At 44.9% G+C, this 18,612-nt stretch overlaps 1 protein-coding gene across 1 annotated transcript in view; it reads left to right on the top strand.

The window, feature by feature from the left end:
• The window catches only part of SKAP1 (src kinase associated phosphoprotein 1), a 161,247-nt gene that overhangs the window by 2,452 nt on the left and 140,183 nt on the right, over positions 1 to 18,612 (top strand). The window contains exons 2-3 of the mRNA XM_009892211.1: positions 3,861 to 3,966; positions 12,692 to 12,701. Coding sequence (XP_009890513.1) covers positions 3,861 to 3,966; positions 12,692 to 12,701 — 116 coding nt within the window. The remainder of the gene's footprint in view (positions 1 to 3,860; positions 3,967 to 12,691; positions 12,702 to 18,612) is intronic.

The raw sequence follows: 18,612 nt of genomic DNA, 5'->3' as shown, positions 1-18,612 counted from the left end.
GGGGGGGGGTGGGGGGGGGGGGGGGGGGGCTGGAAACCCATTTTCTTGCTGGAGTTTGGGCAACAGGAGGGATGGAGCAGGTGCTGCTGTGGGAGGCTGTGACTGCACCTGCACAGCTTAACAAAGCCGTTAGCTGCTAATTGCAAGGCAAGCAGCCTCGGTGCTGTTTTAAAAATAAACGATAAAATGCTCGGTTTTGTGAGGGCTAATAAGCCACAGTCAGCATTGATGTAGCATCATGAGTAGCTCCGGAATTTAAATATCAGGGAATTCTAGGTTGAGATTTGGAAGCTGAAAATTTGGGAAGCTGTTCTCAGTTCCCCCATTTTCCATGGCGAAGGGGAGAATGTCCCGTTGGGCCCATTGCAGGAGGATGGATGAAGATTGCTTCAGTTCTCAAGGTTTTCTCTGACTCAGCCCCGCCAAAGCCGGAAGGCTCATCTGAAAAATGTTGTTTCACAATTAAACCATCCTTTCTTGAGCTTGCAGAAAAGTCGAGGAATCCTGTGTGCGATAGTTCATGGCTTTTATTTTGACAAGTGGGACAGGGGATGATACAAGCAGCCTTCCAAATCTCTGGCTGTCTTGGGACGCATCCTGGAAATATTAATGCAGTCTCAGGGAAGCTCAAGGTATCTGCACTCTGTGTTGATAGGTGTCCTAAACTTTTTTTTTTCTAAAGCTAGTTTTTCCCAGCCAGCTGAGGTGATAAACTGCAGGAGGGATTGTATGAAGCATCAAATAAGTGTTGGAGCAGACTGGTTGGCTCGGCATTATCTTGCATAGCTAAAATGTGGTGATTCTGTGGGGCTCATTCCTCTGCGCGTGGTGTGTGGGATTTCTGTTGGTGGCCTTTGGATAGCAGAGGAGTAGAAAAGAGAAAAAAAAAGTGAATGTGTGCATGTGCATGGAGAGAATACACGTGGCACCTTAATGCCTTTCAGCTCTGCTCATTGAGTGCTGATTAACTCCTAGAATTTAGTGCTGCCATTAAAAGGTTATTTACTACCTGGACTTCAGTGGTCGTGACATAATTCTTATGATGCTGTGCATCTCCTGCAGGATTAAAGTGGATAACTGCAATTGCCTCTAGAAACTCCCCTGAAACACTTGATGAAATCTCAACTATTTTTTTTTCCCTCTTACCTTTTTAGCCGCAGGAAATGAAAAGGAGAGTCCTGTAAACTTTCAGAGTGGATCGCAGAGAGCAATCTATAAACATCAAGAATATAATGTTACCGACAAGCAGTAAAACTAACATTAGGGTGATTTACTCTAGAGCTGCTTACATATTGCTCTTCCTGATCCACTTTGAGAGTTTATGGTTAGGCTTTCTTTTTCATTTCCTGGTGCTATAAACATAGTGGTTGGCTCTGAAAGGGGCTCTGCCTGGTTTGCAGAAGTGACCCTAGTTCTACTATAACTTATCCAGCAGCTGATGTGTGCTGACATCCCAGTAAGTAAATACCGTATTAGAGCTAATCGTGTACTCATGGAGCTAATCTGCGCTTAAAAATGACAGAGGGATCCAGCTGATATTTGCACAAGTTCTGGGAGCAGTTTGTTTTTCTTGCTGCTCCTTTCACTGTGGAAATACAGCCTGTGTGCGGTTTCTCTTGCTGACCCGTTTCTACTGTGCTGTTTTTATGCTGGTTTGTATATAATAAATTGTCCCCTTAGCCTCATCTGTTCTTAAGCAGTAAGCTCCTCAGAGCAAGATATATCCTTTGTGCTTAGATATATGTACTTGGGTACTTTCTGTGTAATTTGTAAGCGGTGTAAGCCTCAGTGTCGTTAGGCTTGTCATAAGCTGGTACTGTATCTTGGATGTACAATTAAACCTGCATAGAGATGTACTCAAAATGAAACTTAGTTTAAGGATTACAGGATTGGTCTGGGATTTAAAAAGCTTCTCTCAGCTGCGCTGGCAAAGCCTTTGCGCTATCCCAGACGGGCCGCCTAGGGCTAAATTACTAGCAGTGAATTGATATTAATAGGCATTTTGGCCTGACACCTCTGCGCTCCTGGAGCTCCCAAAACCTCTGCTGGATGTGGGTGTGGGTTTGAGAGTGATGCTGTGAATTAGTGGCGCTGCGAATTGGGGTTACTGCCCCGTCTGCTGAGATGTGGTGACTGTGCACCCCCATGTCGCAGGGGCTGTGCTGGGATGCTCGGCTGTCCCAGTGCTGTCCTCGGGCTTTAGCTCAGGGTCTCAGCTGTGAAGTGGTGGCTGCAGGTAGGAGGCACAGCTGGATCTGACCAGGTTCTTGTGGGTCAGATGCCCTCCTGGTAGGAGGAAAGGAAGGGAGGCAGAGGAAGAAGCTAATGAGGACCTGGAGGAGTCTGTCTTTGGCTGAAATGCACTTATTAGCGGGTGCTCCCACTGAAACTGGTACTTTCAGCTGAATAAACCCAGAAAGGAGAACTGGACTGTTATGGAGACAAGTGGATCTGGATTCATTCCTTCTTCTCAGGCTGCTGTGGGCAGTGTTGGGTCTCCATGGTGCAGCCCCTCTGTCGCTGGAGAGGAGGTAGAAAGAGGATCCTGTTTCTGGGGGGTGCCCAAGCATCAGCTTTGTGTCCCCCCCGCCATGTCCTTCCTTATGCTCTTCCCTTTAAAGAGCTTTTTTTGGTTGGTTTTTTTTTTTTTGTCCTTCCCCCCTTAAGCTCTAAGCTTTTCTTGAGTGTTTCATGAGCAGGCAACAAGAAGAAATGAGGGCTCATGACTTGAACAGAAAAGGGTATTAATTTCTCTTGTGGCATTTTGATCTTGAGATGTGCTTGCAGGTGGAGGAGCTGTTTTCAAGGAGCTGTGCGGATTCCCGGGGTGTGTTAAACAGTGCTGGCTGTTGTACCGGCAGCTGAAGCATAAGGAGCTTGAAAGTCTTGCAAGCGGGATATTAAACTGACATTAGTGTCACAGCATGGGGTGTGAGTTAAAGGTTGGAGAGGCCTGTGGATGCACACCACCAAAGCTTTGAAGCCAATCTCTTCTCTGCTAGGGGAAACTAGCAGTAATGCTGCTGAAGTACAAAGGTGATATTCTCCTATACAGAGTAGGTGTGATTGGAACTGTTCTGTTTTCCATGAGATTTTTTTTAAGTTTCTGTAAAGAACATAAATATTTATGCAAATAGAAGGCACTTAATCCTTTTATCTTCCAGTTCAGGTTAAATTTCTGCATGTAGATGTGGCTCCCAGGTGAGAGAATACCATATTTACTTTTGTTTAGCTGTCTCTGTTGAGCAAGCACAGGGTGTAGTATTTCAGCAATAACCTTGTGGGAGAACCCATGTGGTGATACAAGTGCACGTAGGCTGGTGCACAACCAACCTGTTGTTCGGCGCTTGTCCTTCACAAAGATCATCCTTGTGAAAACCACAGGTTAAGGTTTCCTTGAATTGTCAGTGGATATCTTGCACCGGCGTTTTTCAAAGTGCTTTGGATCCCCCTCTGAATGGGATAACCATTTCTTCTGTGTCCTTACTTAATGCCAGAAGACTTTCACAGCAGCAGATTTTTAGGGTTTGGGGCAGCAAAGAGGCGGGTGGAATTGCACTTTAATCCAATAGACTTATCCCTGTTTCACCTTCCTCTTCTTTCTGCTTGGTGGTTTCTTTGCAGTTGCTTATTTGCCTTATACTATTGCAACTAGAGAGAAGCTCCGTAATCGCATGCAATATTTAGATCTCTCTGCAATCAGTTCAATGTTTTAACTTCTCCAAAGGAAGTTTTCAGACTGACTGTCTCTAGATCAGGCTGCTTGGTACGGTGCTTCGAGGGCTTCCCAGTGCACAGCAAGGTTGGGGTTTCTTAGCCAAGAACAGGTTAGTTTTAACCTGTAATTCTCTCTTTCCCAGATGCTGAATTTTACCTGGCGGATGGACTGCAGAATGAAAACTTGAGTGCGAAAGCAAGGGAGCAGAGGGATGCAATTCTCTTTGGCTTCCAGCAAGTCAAAGCCAGGTTTGTGCTGCCTGCGTTACTCTCTAATGAAAATGCTTCAGAATAGTCTTGTGCCTTGGGGTACCACACGCTGTACTCGACTAGCTGGACCGTGCTTTGAAAGTTAATGGATGTTCAGGGTTGGGTACAATGTGAGAGCAGACCACACACTGGTTTGTACACTCTCCTGTTTCACCAGTTAAATGGTTGTCTGCAAAGTTGTCATTATCTGTGTTTGGAATTTGGTTTGTCTTTCAAGGTAAAAAAAAAAAATATGCCTTGGGCTGTGTCTGTACAGCTGTTTGTGTACGGGTCTCTGATCCTGTCCCGTTCTTCCTTCTCCCTTGTGCTAGGGAGGATTTTGTGGAAAAAGTCCACCACTTTGGTACTTGTGCATGTGAGTAAATCAATACAGTGAGCAAAGACTGATGCTGCTGAAAGTGTCTATTTCACAAGTGACTCCTGAACTCAAATATGCACTGCCTGGACTTTGATACAGTAAAAAGCGATGAAGACGACTTCCTGAGTTAAGATGCAGGTCTCAACTGGACTCCAAAATCTCATGTCCTGGAGACTGTTGAAGTCCTGCATGAGAACATGAGCTGCATCATTTGGACAAGTGAGCCAAGTGAACAAAGTTTGTTCTATTGTGCTAGGTGAAAATCAAGGCACATAAGCCTCCAGCAACTTGTTTTCAGTTTAAATAAAACTCTCAGCCTCAGCTGCATTATATTTTTGGCTAGATACGTGATCCAGAGCTTGCTGTTAATGCTCTAGTTATAAGATATGAGTTGTGTCACTTGAAGTTAAGACCTGACAATAAAACTCGGGGTGGCTGACTGATCTAAGCATCCAGTTTAAATAAAACTGCTGTCGAGTCCCTGAGAAGCGGAGAATTTTATCCTTCGTAAGGGCACAGCCAGACTCTATTCCCTGCAGTCCCACTGAAGAACTTTGCAAGATGCCCTGCTGTATCTTAATCGATCTTTCCTGCTGGCTAATTAAGCATCAGTTTTACTCAGCAACACGGGACTGTGTAATTATCAGCCTGGGTTGCCCTGAATAATTGAAGCAAGCTGAATGCAGAAGATGGAAGCCTTTTGGAAAATGGGGCTGTAGCATATCTAATGGAAGAAAGGGGTGTGTGTGTGTAGCAGTGTCCTGTAATACTGCAGAAGAATGGGGCTGATTGCATGTTAGTAACAGATTGGTGTGGTTTCTCTGAAAAATTCCCACTCACTGGCAGGTATTGATTTTGGATGGAAAGAGTTAAGTAAGCAGAATTCTGAACCTGAAGTATTCAGGCATCAAGTCAAGCCTTTTCTCAGCTGTCCCGAGAGCATGCAAATTTAAAAGTGACAACTCTCTATATTCATATAATGCAACTCTAGCTCCGTTTTTAATGAATTAAAAATAGCATGGAACTTGATAAATGTGTGAGGCACTTGGCAAACTTGGAAATACTGCATTGTTCTTGCTTCCTGAAGTAAGCGGTCTGTCTTCGTGTGCTGTTAGGGTTGTGAAGGGCACTTGAACAGCAGGTAAAGATGTTGCTATGACCATCGTCCTGTGGACTTCTGGCTTCCCGGAGGCTGTGTGTGGTTTTGGTGACTTAGAATCATAGAATGGTTTAGGTTGGAAGGGACCTTGAAGACCATCCAGTGCCACCCCCTGCCCTGGGCAGGGACACCTCCCACCAGCCCAGGTTGCTCCAAGCCCCATCCAACCTGGCCTTGACCACCTCCAGGGATGGGGCAGCCACAGCTTCTCGGGGCAACCTGCCCCAGGGGCTCACCACCCTCACGGTCAAGAATTCCTTCCTAATATCTAATCTAAATCTCCCCTCTTCCAGTTTGAAGCTATTCCCCCTTGTCCTATCTCTACATGGCCTTGTAAAAAGTCCCTCTCCAGCTTTCTTGTAAGGCCACTTTAAGGTGTCCCTGGAGCCTTCTCTTCTCCAGGCTGAACAACCCCAATTCTCTCAGCCTGTCTTCTTAGGAGAGGTGCTCCAACCCTCTGATCATCTTCATGGCCTACTCTGGCGCCGCTCCAACAGGTCCATGTCCCTCTCAAGAAGGAGCTGCCTTTAGGGTCCTGGGGCAAACACTGATGCTGTGACACAGAACTTGACGAATACAATTTGGGATAAAGCTTTTAGAACAAAGTGATCTAAAAAAAAAAAGGGGGGGGGCGGGCAGGCAGGAGATTTGGTGATGCAGCCTTTGCATCAGAAGGAGAGGTGGTATGCAAACCCTCCCGGACGCTCGGGTTCAGCTGTGGGCCTCAGTCCTGTTGCTTATTGAAATAAATTGCAGGTACTTCTGGAGGGGAAAGTGAGACCCTTGAGCAAAGACTACAGGGTACTGCTGATTTCCTTCTTGTGTTTTATTGCTCGGTGGCATTTGAAAGGGTGAGAAGAACGGAGTACACAGATGTCCTTGTTCTGACCTGAGCCATTAATGCAATGATTTGTGGTGGGAGATTACTGTAACGATGACTCTATCTTTTTATTTGAAAGGATCTAAGCAGGTCTTGCTCTTGGGGGATGAGGCGCGGATTTGTCTCTTCGGGGAGCTTCCTGTGGCTGCTGCGGCCGGTGTTCAGGAAATCATCAGCCGTCGTCTTCAGGAAGCGCCTGCCTCCCCCGAGCAGCCCCGCTCCCTGCCTTCCACCTCTACGGGGCCAAACACAACACAGCGTGTAGGGTTTCATTATTTGGGTTCATAATGGACATAAGTAAACTGCTCAACTACTGGGGAGAGACACACGTGTCTCTGGAAGGGAAGAGCTTCCATCTAGTGTGATTATCCTCAGCCAGTCTCAATAACTGTTCCTGTAACTTGGCCGTCAGGTCTTTATATCGCTGCTCTCCCCACGGCCTCATAACGTTCCCCCACCAGGAGGTTCGCTGATGACTATAATGTGAACAAGTGGTTGGGCTTTATGTCTCCATGTGCTACCTGTGAGGATATATTGTTCCCGTCTCGCCGCAAGAAGTGCGGTAGGTAGGGAGAGGATTGTGTTTGCAGGTTATAATTTTTTCTGAGGCAGTCTGGGGTACTTTTGCTCGAGGAGCCGTGTCGGAGGCGGTGGCTGTGGGGAGGCTGTCACCATACGGCTGAGTTATGAGTCCCTGTACCGTTTTACTTTCAGAATTCATTTGGTTATTTAAAGTGCACCGTTGTGTTGAATGTTGAAACAGTTCTCTTTTCTTTCTCTTTTTTTTTTTTTTTGTCCTCCCTATTAACTCAGATCCTATTCCACTTTCTGCTATCATACATGTAAATCCTGGCCTGGCAATTTTTTTCCTAATCATCTCTGGTTTTGTTGATAATCTCATTTTTAATTGCTTTCCCTGATTGCTTTGCATGGCATCCAGGAAAACAAGCCACAGAAGGCAACCAGAGGTTTGGTCCCCAGGAAGCATCTGTGGGAGGGATGAGGATCTTGCAGCATGTTACCGGTTACCTGTGTCCTGACCGTAGGCTGAGGACTCTGCTCTAGCCCTGAAGAGAAAACCAAAGTGTTTGCAATGGATAAAACCAGCTTAAAAAGCAGCTTTGCTTTGGGGCAGGTTGGGCGGAGGATGTGGTGCTGGGGCAGAGCTTCACTTGTCTTCCAGAAGCCCCCAGAGATTGTCAGTTGCTTCTGTTTTAGGTCCGTTGGTGCTGAGGGTTTGTTTCAAGTTGTTCCTTGGGAACGTGGCTGCTGTTTCTTGTGTCCTAACAAAGCCGGCTGCAGAGCTAGCAGCAGATGTCCGACACCTGGGATGAATCGGATACATGACTCCGCTCAGGAACACAAGCCCATTCTTGTCCTTTGGCAAAAGCAGTAACCAAAAAAAAAAGTCTTCTTGCTGTTAAATGACCTCACCTCAGCATTTCGACATTTCTAGAGCAGTTACAATGGCAGGGGGTGAGGTGGGGAGAATGGGATTTATTTAAAAAAATGGAGATAAATAGTTCCTACACCTCCTTGGAGTCAGCTAGTCATTTAAACTCCCTGTTGGAAGGCAAGTTTGCTCTGATGGAAACAAATTCTTAGTATTTTTTTTTTCCCCAAGGCGAAATGTAATAGTGCTAAAAGGAGAGCAAGGCAGACCTGTTGTATATCAAAGTAGAAATGAAGAGAAAGGGGCTTAATTAATGTTGAGTTTCTTGCGTACACCCACTAGGAAATCCAAAATAGACACTGAAACTCTACCTTTAATTTGCTCCACTGTGACTAAAACACCGGCGTGAACCTGAGGCCCGATCCTGCTACTCATAAGTAATACACAGGACACTTTTTTGACATTCCTACCAGCAGCAGGAGCTCCAGCGTGGACCAGGCTCTTCACCTCTGGATAACAAGCCCCAAAGCCTCACTTTACTGCCTCGTTGTCTAATTCTCCTTAAAGTTTATGGCAATATTCCCAACGCTGCTACTGCGCTATTGGTGAGGAAAACCCTGCATGTGGTCTTTTAACTCTGCAATGAAACTCCTCGCGTATCGGACATCTCCAGGTGATGTCCTGGCCTGCTAACGAGCGCTTGCAGGAGCCAAGGTCTTTCCCGGACCTCCACAGCCACTATACTGCCACACGGGTACCTGTGGGCAGTGTTACAAACACAAAAGTGCTGTGGTTGACAGCACATGTGGCTTCCCAGGCTGTGACGCAGACGTGCGCTCCCTGCCTGGCTGGGCAATTTTGGTCTCTAACTTAACTCTGGGATGAGGTTTACATGTCATTCTGTTGCGAAATGCCATAGCTGTCCTGCGTTTTCAGCCAGAGCCTGGGCTGTGCCGCTGTCAGCTTCGTTTGTAACATTGAGGTTCCGAAAGATAAATACAGCCTCTGAGCTTGGGTATCGCTCACCCTCAGTGCAGAGGTGCAGAATACAGAGGGGTCTGGGATGCTGCTGGTGCCTGGGTATGGGTTTCCATCCTTTGTTCCAATCTGAGCTGCAGAAATACTTAGTTTTGGGGAGCAAACTTAGGTAATGCCCTCGCCTGGTCCCTGCTGGGTGCTTTGCCACATCTGGCCCTGACAGTGTTACCCTCAATAAATCCTGCACTTGCTGCTGGAGCTGAAACGGGATGGTTTGACCCCAAATGGAAGCGTGAGGGTAAAGACAACACAGCGACTCCTCCAATTCGGGCAGCCTTGAGGCTGTGCTACAAATCTCGGCAAGCTGTTGTAGCATGTGGTTCATGCACGCTGCCAGAAACCATGAGCTACTGGTTTCACTGGTTTACAGTTGTAGCTGAACTGTAGCTAACTTCAACAACAGAGAAACTTTGCCTAATTATCAGGCTGCACTTGATCCTTTCTGTGGCAAGATATTAGAGTAGGGTTGTAAAACATTCGCTAATGGAAATATATCCAAAATTCTGTCTAAAACAGCCTGTTCAGCCTGTTTTAATAAACTTCTAACTGTATTAACTACACTTATTGCTTCAATTTTCAACCTTATTTTAAAGTTTTAAGATTGAAATGAAAGAAAACGCAATTTCAGGGTAATTTTGCTTCATTAGTGTAAATGCACTGCCTGTAATTCCTAACAATATTAAACTCATTATGCTGAATAACGTGTGATACCAAGATAAAAAGGAATTTAAGAATGTGACCTGATGGGCAGATAATTGAGCTCAGCACATTAACGCCGGGGCTGGACTGTAGCCCCACCACATTGTCCTTAATTAGGCAAAGTGCTGTTCTCCTCCTTCATGTTCTTCAGAGAGCTGAAATTTATTTGCTCAGCAAAGAAACGATCTTGCTGAGCGGGATTTCATTCACACTTACTTTGGCCATTAAATACAGATTTGTTCTGCAAAAAAATAAAAGCAAGTCCCGGGCATTTCAGAAGTACTTAGCAGCTCTTGGATTTGCATTTTCTAGCCTAAAAATGAGCTCCTCAAGTTGTGTGGGTTTTTTTGTTTTGTTTTGTTTTTTTTTTCCCCCTTTGTGCAGGGGAGATATGATCCTTCCCCAGTGCAGGGGGAGCACTGGTTTGGGGACACGTGAGTGTGCGCTGCACCAGCTGGTGTTAATGGAGATCTAAAGCCTCTCACCACCCTGCACCAGTACATCTGTGCCTGGCTGTGTGTGAGCACAGGCATTCCTTTAGTTTTCAACAGTCAAGTTTAATACTGACTGTGGTGATTATTTCTTTTTAAAGTCTGGTAAAGTTTCTGTTAGGATGTTCCCAATTTATTCTGTAATCTCGGTAGGGGATTTTTTTTTTTTTTCCTTCCTCCTTTTGGGGAGCGCTGAGGAAGGAATTCTCCTGTGTTAAGATACAGCGTGGCAGGGGCACAAATTCAATTCAGCTGTTATCATATTCTACCTGCTTTTATACCTGGGGTGACTGTGGCCATTCACTCTGCCAGTAATGCAGTTTGGTGCCTTCTGGGTTAGACTCCTTTCAGTAATTTGCATCATTTTCCATTCCAGCTGATAAAATTACCCCTGTTTCCCCATCCATTTCCTTGTGAATGCATTGTTAATCTGAAACCTGAGGACTGTAAATGATTGAAATTGTGTAACCAGAGTCTTTGCATAGCTGCTGCTGCTTCTGTAACATTTAACCGAGAAATGCATTTGAAGTGGTTTGTGACTGACTCTGCTAATGGTGAGCTCCCCAATCCCATTTTCATCTTTTTTTTTTTTCCTGCTTGAAATCTTGTACAGCATTGATTTTTTTTTCAAATATTTTTTTGCAAACATTAAAACCCCAACAAATACTGTGCACCAAACAAATTAGACTGTCTTGAAATATCTAATTTAATAACATCTGTGGTGATATTAGTGTTCTTAATTGGATGGGAAAATACAGGAAATTTGATTGAAACCTGACTTTATTTTATGGTTCCTGCTGAAATTGAGTCTGAGAGGAAAGTGGGGTTTAAACTTTTATAGACTTTAGAGCTGCAAAGAGACCATTATAGCCATCAAGTTTGACCCCCTGTGCAATACAGACCATAAGATTTCAGACAGCAGTTTTTGCCTCTAGCCCCAAATGGGTCTGGTTTGACTCCTTCAGATCTGGGATTTGCTGGAAGCAGTGGGTGCTGGTCGGCCAACTCAAGTTGTGGATGGGAGGATTGGGTGTGCTAATTCTGTATTTTACTGGATTTCTGCACATTGATGGGGTTTGTGACCGCCCCACCCTCCCCATGCAACAGAGGACTAGAGACCTGGGGTAGATCTACTGCTTGAGTTTTGTGTAGAGGTCGGAAATGTAGGAATAAAACCAAATTATCTTGATGCTCCAAGAAAACATGACTTCTCCGCTCATACCAAAAGGTAAATCTAGACCTAGTGTGGCAGGAACAATACTGACCTGTGGGGAAATTTCATCCTTGTGTATTCCAGGGCTTAATCTGCCCTTCCTTTTGGAACAAAAAGGGATGTTCATGGTTTTCCTTGGTTTAAATGCTGCTGCTGAGGCGATAGGAGTGTTGAAGTAACTTCTTTGCCAGTCATTCTTCATCTGTAAGGAATGGAGTCCTGCTTGGTCGGGCCTGGCAGCATTCCTGTCCTCAGGTGGCTGCTTTTGAGTGAAAGCTATGAAAAGCAAACTCTACTCTCTTGAAGGTGATTCCATCATCCAGTACAGCTAGGAAGGGTAGGACTTTGAGAACTTATTTTCAAACCTCACAACTGCCTAACTGATGCTCTTGGTGTTGCACTAATCTTTCTTCTGTTACAAACAAGCAAGGATAACATCAGTGATCAAGGTCCTGGTGTGTCCTGGAAGTATCTTTCCCTTTGGCAGTCCAAGTCCTGGCTCTGTGGAAGACAGCAGAATGCTCTGGTCCTTACAGAGAAATGTTAGTTCTGGCTCAAGACTGTAAGGACAGTGGGTTCCTGTTGCGAAGGAGACTTTTCTGGCAAATCTGACTGATCTGTGACTCAATTTCCCTTTCCAAAGTGATAACAGTCTCTATGTGGACAGGATGAGAGAGTTGTGATTGTACAGCCTGGAGAGGAGAAGGCTCCGGGGAGGCCTTAGAGCCCCTTCCAGTGCCTAAAGGGGCTCCAGGAGAGCTGAGGAGGGACTCCTGATCAGGGAGGGGAGCGATGGGATGAGGAGTGATGGTTTTAAACTGAAAGAGGGGAGATTGAGATTAGATATTAGGAAGGAATTCTTGACTGTGAGGGTGGTGAGCCCCTGGGGCAGGTTGCCCCGAGAAGCTGTGACTGCCCCATCCCTGGAGGTGTTCAAGGCCAGGTTGGACGGGGCTTGGAGCAACCTGGGCTGGTGGGAGGTGGTCCTGCCCAGGACAGGGGTGTGGAACTAGATGATCTTCAAGGTCCCTTCCAACACAAACCATTTTATGAACAGCATTTTCTTCTACTTTTTCTCATGGGAATTCACCCTCTGAGGTCTATTTACACAGTTGAGTTGCAATTTTGATTGGGCTCAGTTGGAGACACTGCTACTAGGAGGCTGATGAATTAGAACTGGGATCTGTATGTTTTTCAGGAGCAAAGAACATAAACATTTCCAGAAAAGCGAGCCCCTCTGATGTTTGCTTGTTGAGTGTGTAACCTCAAAGGCTATACAAGCATGAGAAACAGTTTGTGTTTTGAACAGAACAAATCTGTGGCTTCTTCCTGTCTAGCCCGAAATATGCACCGATGAGGTGAGAGAGGTGGGTGGTTCGTTGCTGAACCATGCAGGGGAAATACTTATAGGATGTCTTTTGTTAAACTATTGGCAGTGCAACACTCATTCTTAGGCTTTGTAATGGAAATCAGATATTTCTGGGTTAGTCCCTTGCTTTACATATTGCATCAAAATTCTCAATAGATTCCTTTGTGAGGTCGTTTTGCTGAAGCTAGTTAATCATTTGACAAGAGTTTTCCCCATCTCCCTCCACTTTCTTAAGGACTGATGTAGATTAGACCTTCCTACTTGGCTGAAAACTCTGCTATGCTTTGCCTTAACTGGTTCTCTTCTTGGGGGATTCCACCCACAGCTGGTGGACAGGAGCTCTTATAAGCAAGTGCTTAAAAGAGGTGTCCAAAGATACCGCCTATTCCCAAACCTTCTGGTTAAGAAAATGAATGAGAAGCTTTTACTTTTGGTGTTTGGGAGACCTAAAAATTGTTTATTAAAGATGAAAATGTCAAACTGATCCCAAGGCAATTAACCTCCAAAATAAAGATGCAGCTGAATAAAGATGAGGCCTCCAGTTTCTAACTCATACTGGCTGGCTCAAGGCGGGATGTGGATGGAGCAATTTTCTGTTTTTTTTTTTTTTTAATTATTTGCTGAGAGAAATTATTGGAGTATATCTTTCAGGGTAAACCTCCTGCAAAGCTAAAGAACGAAACGTTGTGTAACTACAGGTCAGGCATGTTAAAGGCGTAATGCGCTGTCAGTTAGTACTGTCTTAATTGGGAACAAAAATCAGAATTGGCCTCAAGCTCTGTATTTTGGAGAGTGGCCCAAGATGACTACCCTGAGCTTCTGCTACCTGAGTTCCTCCTCCCCTGCTGCACAGAAACATGCTTTGTTCTGAGTCTACAAGCATGCACGTGACTTAGGGCTACAGATATTTTTGAACTAACCCTATTTGCTACCTAGGTTGTTGCAGCAAAAATGGGTGTTTTGCCCAAATAATTGCATTTCTTGGGTAATGCAGGAACAAAATAATAAAAAAACCCCAATTCTGGCCACCTCTGAAAATTGTGAAAATGTAACTCACTGATGAACTAAGGCTGCAGTTACTTGCAGGAAGGGGTGGGGGAAAACACAGACGCTGAAAGTCGTCCTTCCCCTGCCCTCTTAGACATGTACAAAACATCAGGGGGAAAGAAAGAAATCCTTTAAGTGAACATACTGAAAATACTGTGTGAAAATAATGTGTGGCATCGTATGTGGGTGCCTTTTAAGCTCTCAAGATAAGTAATTTATTCAAGATTTTCATGCAGTCAGTGGCAGATGAAGGAATTAGATCATTACTCTTTCATCTTCCATAAGAACAAGACCATCTTCCCCCCACTCCCGATTAGATTTTAAACTAACTTTCATTCTCTGCTTAAGCCTTTCCAGAGTGAAAATGATCAAAGCATGAGATTAAAGACACATCCTGATCTGATGAGATTAGAATTTTTGACTGTTTCCTTATGCTTAAAGAAAAAGCAAAGAATCTTTTTGGTATTTCCCCCCCCTTAAATTTGATCAGAGTGAAGCTAACATGGGCTTGCTGGTCCAGTAGGAAATGGAACTCAATTTTACATTTTTTTTAAACCTTTTTACTGTATTAAAAATGACAGAGGTTAGAAACAAAGCTCTTATACTTTTATTGAACTGGAATTAGAAGTGACAGAAAATCATTTTGGTCCTAGTGCAGTAAATGTTATCACTAAAACATGTTCAGGGGAGATTAGGACAGTCTCTCAAGCACAAGAGACAAAAGTTCACAAAACAAGAAGTGATTTTGCTGTCCTTGTCTCGCGGTCGTTGTCTGTTCAGGAGACAAAAGTATTTCAACTCTCGGGGGTGCTGGACTTGGGGGGTCGGGGGAACACAGGTACCTCTCACAGAGCAGAGGCTGAGCCCGGGGAGGAGAGGTTTCTCAAATCGAACGTTGAACAGTGTTTGAATTCTCAAAGCAAATGTTGAATAACTGTTAATGCTGATCGGAAACAAAAGGATGGAGCTGCTGTTACTGTTCCCCTGACCTCGGGCAGGTGGTGTCACTTCTCTGGGTTTGAGAGATAAGGTGGAGCTGCCATAGGGTGGATAGGAAAGAGCTTGTTGTGAAAATGGGGGACCACTGCCAAGAGCATCCAAAGGCCCAGAGAAATTTGCAGCCCTCTCTCACTACAAAGCACAGTGGTGTGGCTCTTTCCAATATAATACAGCTGTTATTTATCACTGGGCCCATTCTCCCAGGAAAGTTTCTTCTGTCTGTGCACATTTTTTATTTTTTTTGTGTCCAAAGCAAACAAGTCAAATAAATATTATGCCCTTAATCAGAATTCTGTTGTTGTTTTCTAATTAATCTGTGTCAGTAGCTTGAATGTTTGTGTTAAATCATTTTCTTCATGAAAGCTTTTAATGAGGAAACAAATTGATTGGATTTTTACATACTGGATTCTTGCCACTAATGCCTATAGACCAACCCTTTGTTACACATCTGCCTGTGAATGGGTCACTTTGTGGTTTATCCCCAATCCTTGATCGGTTTCCAAAACTTGCCAGTGCTGCTCCCTTATTAAAATGACTCCGATGTCAACCCAAGACGCGCTCAAAGTGTGAGAGACGAAGAAATCACGAAGGAATTTTTTTGGCATGGCCGGGACTGGGCAGCGTGCATGCTGCCCTCTGCACTGCTGTAAGGGAAGGGGTGAGATGAGGTTAAGAAAAGAGTCACAGAATAGAATCATGGAATAGTTTGGGTTGGAAGGGACCTTCAGAGGCCTTTAATTAAGGCTGCAAAGCAAAAGGTCGTGTAAACCTTTGTGTTTGGAGAAAGAGACCTGTTCTACTGGAAGGAAGTTGGGAACCTTTGAAGCTTTTCAAGAGGAGGAGAGGTGAAGGAGGTTCCCTGGGTAGCAGAGGATGTTGCAGGGGCCAGATAGCATCTGTAGGACTCGCAGTCCCTCTTGGAGGTTCTTGCACAAAATGTGTGGTGACCATTCGCTGAGTTCCTGGCAGCGTTTCTGGCGTAATTCTCCCATCTGTCACTTATTCATCAGGCTGGAACAAATAATTAAGAAAATAATGTATGCTTATATCTATCTTTTTTTTTTTTTTCTGGTCTTTCAGGTACCGCTTGGAATTTCTGCCCCGAGGTGAGTACGAGCCAGGGGATGGAGGGGTGAGTTCTCACTGTTAGGAGCTTGGGGAACTGGGAAGGGCTGGACGTGTTCGGTGTTTTCTATGCAAAGTCAACACGGAGCAAAGGTTAAACCGAATATAAAGCTGTGTGTGGCAGTTCTTAGGGGCGGAAAGGGGCAAAGCTATAGTGAGGGAGATAGCAGGGGTTGGGGTTAGTATTCTTTCTGAGCAGAAGTCCATTTCTCCTCACCCTTGAGAGAGAGTAATACAAAACTGCGGTGCTGACACAAATGTATTGTCTTGGACAAGCACAGGAAATTTCTCTGCAAAACTTCTGTCCCCAGAAAAGGCTTAAAGTTCAGAAAGGGCAGTATATTCCCATGGGCCATTGACTTGGGAGCAAAGACTGTTGGGTAACCTTCAGCAGGTTTCCTCCGGTCTCATTGCTTCATGTTAACCCAAACTTGAAACTGAATCAACCTCCAGGTGTAGACAAATGGTCAGGCTGTAAATTTTTCAGGACCGTGACCATCTCTTGTTATGTCTGTTAACAAGCTGGGAGATTCTGATTGTGACTTTGATCTTTATTTCCGCAATAATGTGGGTGATGATTTAAACTTTCCAGGGTGCCTGCAGGTCACAAGCCGTGTCAGTGGGTACTTCTGCATATTCGGGGCAATTGATGGATATGTATTCGCTGAAAGCTGACCTGGAGCTCCTTTGACTCTGTGTCAGATTGGTGGAGCTCAGCTCTGATTCTCGGTTTGGAGCATTGGGTACAGCCACAGCGTGTGGTTCTGTGGGTTCATTCTTTTTCCTTAAAGGTTTGTCCTTTTTCCTTAAATAATGGTTGTAATACCTGAGCACAGACAGAAGGATCTGCCAGTGTTCAAACAAGATGGGAGCTGGGGCTGTAATAAAAATCCCTGCGAGTGTTCCAACTCAGCTAATCCTTCATTTACTCCAGGAATAAATTCCAGTATGTTACCTCCTCGATCAGGGCCCACTTCCAGCACATCCTGTCTGTCTGGCAGCACAGAAATGTCAGAAATGCAGCAGCGTTGCAATTCCCACTAGAACAGTGTTATCACATTTTAATATGAGCCTCGGTGCAGCCTCGGTGCTTCTAATTGCTTTCAAACCATTGTTTTCATGCGTTTGGTTGATGAACCCAGCATCTGGCATCATTTGAGAAAGTACAACAGACAGCTGTGTTCAAAATTAAAAAAAAAAAAGAGTGAGAGAGGATTAGAACACATAAAAGGGCTCAAAATTAGATTTTTTTTTTTTAATTTTGAAAGTTCACACAATCTAAAGGGTGGAGGAGGGATGCTTTTGTTCTTTTGAAATATTCTTTATTCTTTTATAGAGTTGGAAGCTGGAGTAATATTAGGAAGATTGGTTTGTAGAACTGTGTATAGACTTGTAAATGAAGTGCCTAGCTTGCTCAAGTGCCTGCTAGGAATTGCTGTACAAGTGTTTGGGTCTTCAGGTATATCGGTATTTCTGAATGTGTCCCTATATCTTCCTGGGAACTAATCCTATTGGGGAAAAATGTAGTAAGGAAGCAGAACAACTTGGGAGTGAAAACATGGGCTCGGGCATCACCTTGAGAGCCTCAGCTCCAGTTTGTGATGCCTTGCTGGGGTAAGGAAAGGTGATGAGGAGGGTGTGGTACATGCTGAATGGAAAAGAGCCCAGGAAAGACAATGTGGGGCTCAGTTTTAAATAAATAAATAAAAAATTCTCCTGTGCCTAGACATATTGATAAGAGGACTGCACAAACCAGATATGAATTAGCTGCCTAGCTGTGATGCCAGCACATTTAAATACCAGGCTGACGTGGCAAAGGAAAAGGCTTCTTCTAAGAAGGTTTGGGATTTTCTTTGTAATACGTAGTAAACAGTTTTTGTAAAGGGGTTTAAGTACAACTTGTGACCACATCTGGTAGAGGCAGCTGAGCTCCTTGAACTCAGAGCGTGCTGAAATCCCTCTGAAGACCAAGACCTCGGTAATTCCAGCTATCGCAACCTGTTGGTTTCCAGGGTTGGCTGAAACGAATAGAATCGGTCTTGATCTCTCCCAGCAAGCAGAGACGTACGTGAAACAGGGGTGCAGGCCTCATCTCGAGGATGAGTTGGGTAGAGCAGTGCAGCTTTAGGAAGATGTAACTGAACAGAGTGTAAGACTGATGAGTTGCTGTGCCCAAATCACGGGCACCAGGCGATGTTGTTGGCTATAGTGTGTAGCTGCACATTATTTTTGCCTTGTTCCTTAGGCGCTCTTTGAACAGAGCCCCAGGGTGACTCGTATTTCCTTTTGGAGGAGGGCTGACTGCCTATGTGAAGCATTTTATACACTTAATATATTTTATGCATTGCATGCCTTTGCTGTCTTGCAGCAACCTCCCCTTTGTGGCAAGGGAGCTAAGGAAAGTCGGCAAAGAAAATCTGGAGAAGACCCGGCTCACTTGTAGCCCTCCCCCGAGTTCCTTTCTGCTGTTTCCCTCTCTTCTCACAATTCAGTGCAGGGAAAATGTTCTGCAACAGCTTTGGTTTAGAAGAAACGAGTGGTCTGAGGGAGCGGCAAGAGGCCGTTCTGGGGTACTGCAAGGGAATCCAGCACGAAATGGGAGCAGAGGGAGTGAGATGAGTATTTGGGAAGAGAAAGGAGGGAAAGGGAGCAATGCAAACTGAGGGATTAAAGAAGAAATAGGTGCATGTGTGGCTAAAGGAGAGCTGTGGGTCAGGCTGCAAGTTTGGCTCTGCTGGAATGGGACTTTGCCCAAAATTGTCGCTGGTGTGTTTCAGCTTCTCCATCCCCGAACCCAGAAGGCACGCAAAGATGGGCCAGAGTAAAAAGACAATATGGCCACTGGTAGACCTGA

Source organism: Charadrius vociferus, unplaced genomic scaffold (genome assembly GCF_000708025.1).
Source record: "Charadrius vociferus isolate BGI_N301 unplaced genomic scaffold, ASM70802v2 scaffold509, whole genome shotgun sequence".
Classification (NCBI taxonomy): domain Eukaryota; kingdom Metazoa; phylum Chordata; class Aves; order Charadriiformes; family Charadriidae; genus Charadrius; species Charadrius vociferus.
The sequence above is the reverse complement of the archived record's forward strand: the minus strand, read 5'-3'. Positions and strand labels throughout refer to the sequence as shown.